This window comes from Arachis ipaensis, chromosome B03 (genome assembly GCF_000816755.2).
Source record: "Arachis ipaensis cultivar K30076 chromosome B03, Araip1.1, whole genome shotgun sequence".
NCBI lineage: Eukaryota > Viridiplantae > Streptophyta > Magnoliopsida > Fabales > Fabaceae > Arachis > Arachis ipaensis.
In genome coordinates, this window is record NC_029787.2 from 34230692 (window position 1) to 34236202 (window position 5511).

General features: G+C 39.4%; 1 protein-coding gene across 1 annotated transcript; it reads left to right on the forward strand.

Annotated features, from left to right (window-relative positions):
• Window positions 1285–2361, forward strand: LOC107632926. The gene is made up of 4 exons (XM_016336569.1): window positions 1285–1433; window positions 1522–1534; window positions 1690–1920; window positions 2002–2361. The coding sequence occupies exons 1-4, from the start codon at window positions 1285–1287 to the stop codon at window positions 2359–2361; spliced, it is 753 nt and encodes a 250-aa protein (XP_016192055.1).

The following is a 5511-nucleotide window of genomic DNA, read 5'->3' on the forward strand; positions in this document are numbered from 1 at the left end:
AAGAATAAGTTTGTCGTTCTCCTTGGCAAATCTTGTCATTTTTATAAGGTTCACCGCTTCCTTCGACGAACTTCAAGTCATCTCCTCAATAAAATTTTATCGAAGCCGGTTGGGAACCAAAATCACTACTAGTAACTTATTATTTTTCTTTTACTTTGATCTTCTACTTATTCTATGTAATGTCTGAAATTCTATTGTTATTCATTCATTATGATGGTGAAATAGTATATAATGAAGAGAGATATATCATGTTTAGTTCTCCTCAACTAGTATTTGTATATATGCCACCTGAAGTAAAAAGTTTAACAACGTTGAAGAATTTTATATTGCATACTATTGGTCAACAACACACGAAAAGAGTGAAAAAATCTACTATAGATATCCGTCCGAAGTAAATAACACTTTGTTTTACAAAAGGTATATCGTAGATTATAATTGTTATTATTATTTTGTTGTTTTTTTTATTTGTTGACGATTTTGATAAGATTTTATGTTTTTGTGAATTAGGTATCGGTTACGTGATGACGAGAACATACGTCTTATTAGAGTCTAGCACAACTATTGGACAAATGTCCATCTGTTGGAATTATTTATTTTTCTAGTTGACTTGGGTGGAGGAACTTCTGTGGATATTGTTGATGATAACCTTTTAAGTGCGGCAGTTAGAAGAAATATTAGAAGGACGATGATTGACCTAAATATGCCACCTAAAAGTAGTCAAAAGGGATCAAATATTGAAGATTTTAATGATGGTATGATGCAAGTTGATGTTGAAAGTCACGAGAGTTTTGCTATTAGAGACCCGGCGATGGATCCCTATCAAGTTAACCCTGATGCCTGTGAAGATATTGAGGCTAAACCAACTGAAATTCTAGATGACGAGGAGGAAAAGATGACCTACTATAATGACATACAAATCGTATTGACACGGCCTGCCATTTTCCGACCATATGATCGTCGGATCACTTTTCTTCATTGAATCTCGAGGCAATGACTTCAGATTATTTATTTAGTCAAGGAGGCCCCAAGGATGATTCCAACAATGAATTTAAGATTGGACAACAGTATAAAAACAAGGAGGAAGTTATTATAGCAATTAAGACGTATAACATTAGGAGGGTTTTGGAGTATAAGATACTAAAGAATGACCAGTTGAAATATATTATACAGTGTACCCAATTTGGGTATGGTTATCAATGGAACATATGCATATTTTATCGTTGAAAGTAGAAAAAATGGGAGGTGAGGAGATATAGTGGTCCTCGTACTTGCATGCAAACATCAATGGGTCAAGACCATGAAATGTTGGACTCAAAGGGGATTGCTCAGTACATATTCACAATGGTCAAAGCAGATCCAACCATCAGCATAAGGGTTCTGCAAGGAAGTGTAAAGAATCATTTTGGTTACAAGGCGTCGTACAGAAAAGTTTGGCTTGCAAAGTAGAGAGTCATTGCTAGGATATATGGAGATTGGGAGGAATTATACAACGAGCTTTCTCGTTGGTTATTCGCAATGCAGGTGTACTTACCTGGTAAGATTCATTACATCGCCTTTACTTATAAGTGCTTAATTAAGTCACCACTTATATGTTATAACAACTGAATTTTTTTAGGTACATGAGTGCAACTTGTAACACAGTCTTGGCTTGCTTCAGTCAATAGTGTCATGTTTCATTGGGTGTTCTAGGCGTTTTCTCCATGTATTGAGGCTTTCAAGCACTGTAAACCACTTATTTCCATTGATGGCACCCACGTGTATGGTAAATACGGAGGTACTTTGCTCATGGCTATTGCTCAAGATGGCAATTCAAACATATTACCTATTGCATTTGCCAAAGTCGAGGGTGAGACAAATGAGGCTTGGTCATTTTTTCTTTCTTATCTGAGGCAGTATGTGACACCCCAACCAAGCCTCTTGGTGATTTCAGACAGGCACAAATCGATTGATGTGGCGTTGAACGCTGATGAAAGTGGATGGAAACCACCGTATGCCTTTTAGGAGTTTTGTGCAAGACATATTGCTGCCAACTTCATGACACACTTCAAGAACAAGGACTTGAAGAAGGTGCTTGTTAATGCAACATATTCGAAGTCACATAGGGAGTTTGCTCATTATTTTGGTCGTCCGAGGGGTGAGAATGTCACAATCACAAACTGGCTTGAAGAAATGCCACATTCACAATGGACGCAATATGCAGATGAGGGTCGTCATTTTGGGCACATGACGACAAACATCTCTGAGTGCATCAACATTGTGATGAAGGCTACTCGCAATTTTTCCATCACCAGTCTTGTCAAGTCGACCTATTTCAGTTTGAGTAAACTTTTTGCGAGGAAGGGTTCAGAGGCCCAGGCATAGCTTTAAGTGGGTGTTGAATTCTCACAGATGTTGATGAAGGCTATTGAGTTCAACTCGAAGCATGTGAATATAATGAATGTTTATCAGTTTGATTGGTCCAGGTCCAATTTCACAGTTGAGGAATTAGCGACAGTTCCCGGGTCCCAGCAGTAGAATTACCAAATACTTCTTGACGAGGGTAAGTGTGACCCTGGATACTTTTAGGCTCTTCATATTCTATGCTGTCATGTTCAAGCAGCATGCTCTTACGCACGACTTGATTAGAAGCAATTTGTCCATCCTGTGTATCGCATGAAGACCATCGTCAGTGTTTATAGGTCAGAGTTTAGATCGATCGGTCACGAGGATGACTGGCTATCATATGACGGGCCCTGGATCTGGTCAATCCTAGGTTAATGAGAGTAAAGAGAAGTCGGTCTGTTAGCACCAGAATTTGTAATAACATGGATGATGTTGAGCATAGTGGAGAGAAGAGGTGTGGCTTTTGTCGTCAGGTCGGCCACACGCGGAGGACTTGTACTACACTTGATGGTGGTGCGTCAACATCAAGAGGGCATTAGATATAGTTGTGATTTCCGTTCAATGCATTTCATATTTGACCATAGCTTTATTTGTATTGCGTTCAATGTATTTTATTATGTTTGATCATTTGAATTCTAAAAACATAATTGAAATTGAATATATAAATTTAACTAAATATGGAACTTCATAAGCATAATAACATTGAGCTATAGTAAAGTAAACATAATGAAGTCAACATGGGTCCATCATAAGCATAATAAGATAAATATACATCATAATAATAAAGTAAACTACACTACTGTCCACATCCGCGCAGCCCACCCCGTGGTCCAGCTCATCGCCAAGGAGGCACTACATTAAGACATCCACCTATCCCATAAGGTGGAGGTCTGGGCTCTCACTGTCCTCTTCCGAGCGGTGGATCAACAGCAGGTGGATCGGTGACTATGCCAGAAGCGAACGTGGTCATCTCACCCTTGAGTGTCCCACGTGAGGCAATTGAGGATGACCTATTAGAAGGATCGTCCATGTGTCGTGGCTGATTGGCTGACGGTGGTGGAGACGTGTGCATCTGTGAAAAAGGATATGTCTGGTGTCCCCGGTCATATCACCTAGAAACCCAACGACATCCGAATCGATGAAAGTATGCACACATTCCAGCCAACCCACAGTCACCTTCTCAAAGTCTTGTGTATGCAAAATGGGACAATAGGGGTGATCGGCATCAAAACCCTGACTAGCTGAACTGTGGATTGAAAGGAATATGATACTGGTTACTGGTCCCTGCCCCTGTCACAAAACCCTGATGATTTGTCCCAACCTCTAACGGCTGTGAAGTTCCTAAAGGTCCAAGTGTCAAATAGTCTCCAGGGACGGGTCCTGCTGCAGCCCCACGCCTAGGACGAGCTCTACCTTGTCTCCCTCTCCCTCCCCGAGGCCACACCTGGGAAGCTCTCCATCCTCTGGCTTATGCAAATTTAGAGCATTCGGGTAATGGATCGAGAGATCATCTGGCACAACTCCTCCAACCACCAACTGCTAGTCGCCCTGACCAACCAACTCTATGTACGCCTACTGAAAGTACCATCTCAAATACTATTGTAATGGGCGCAGGTCAAATGCATGATGTATAAAGAGTCCATGGCCTCCCCAAGATGCCCACATCTCATGCCACCCTCCTAAAAAAACAGGGCACCACTTGTCTCTACCGAATCTCCCATCGTGCCCATCCATTTCATCGATGTTCAATGGCCTAGTCGGAATGTGCTGGAGGCCACCAAACTGATGCCACTTGACGATGGCAAACCACAACAATGGGCATACTACTACAGCGGAGGATTCAGACTCAGGGATCCTCTATGAAACTATATGCTGGATGAGTGGGTTAGCATATGGCATCCAATCAACCTATTCATAGATACCAAGACTTACGTTATAGATACCGATTCGATTGAGGACACGCCTTCACTGTCGAAGCCTTGTGTCAACTCTGTCAGTAGGTGGCTCCAACCCCACCCTCCTATAACATCAACGAATAGTTAGAAACTAAAAAGTATTTCGTTAACTTAAGAAATGAGACTTTCTGCCCCCTAGGGCGCTAAACGCCAACAACACGGATCACACTTTTACGAAAGGAGCATTTTTTGTTGGATTTAGCTTTTAATCGTTGTATCTTATTTTATTTTAGTTATTTTTATTTACAAACAAAATCTTTTAGCATTAGAATTTATTATTTCATTTTAGTTTCAAATCAAATTAGGTTAGATATAAAATGAAAAAAGATCTGGCCCTTCGGGGGATCTTCTCTCTTACACACTTTCACACTTTTGGAACCCTAGTTTTCTCTCTGAGTCATGAGCCACTAAACCTCCTTGGTTAAGGTTAGGAGCTCTGTTTATTTCTATGGATTAATACTATTATCATTCTATTTTAATTAATGTATTGATTCAGTTTCAAAGATTACTTTCGTTCTTCATCTTATGAATCTGGGTATATCGGAAGAACAATCCTTGTTCTATATGAATTCTTGTGATTCTTGAAAAAGTTATCTCACTTGAATACTAGCTTGAAAGTAAATTCCTCCTAAACTGCTAATTACTTGGACTTAACAGGATACATGACATATAATCCTCTTATATTTGGGTAATTAGGATTTTTGTAGCTAATAAACTAGAATTGAACCTAACCCTCTAATCTATATTAAGTGACCAAGGAATTAGTGGTTGATTAGGTTAGAGGAGACCAAATCACTAAGGAATTAGGGTTTAGTCAATTACAGTTTGCCATGAAATAAATATTGCATGATTACAATAATTGGTAAGAAAACTTAATCCGGAAGAATAAACAACTCTGAAACCTTAACTATTTTCACATATACATTTCACACCAATTCTACTGTTTGCTTTCTTACTCTTTGACGTACTGTTTTAATGCTTTTGAACCCAAAACACTATTTTCTTTTTGTCTGACTAAGTGATTCATTCGACTATTGTTGCTCAATCCATCAATTCTTGTGGGATCGACCCTCACTCACATGAAGTATTACTTGGTACGACCCAGTGCACTTGCTGATTAATCTGTGGATATTCGAAATCCACACCAAAAGGTTGATAAAAAAAGAAGATTATT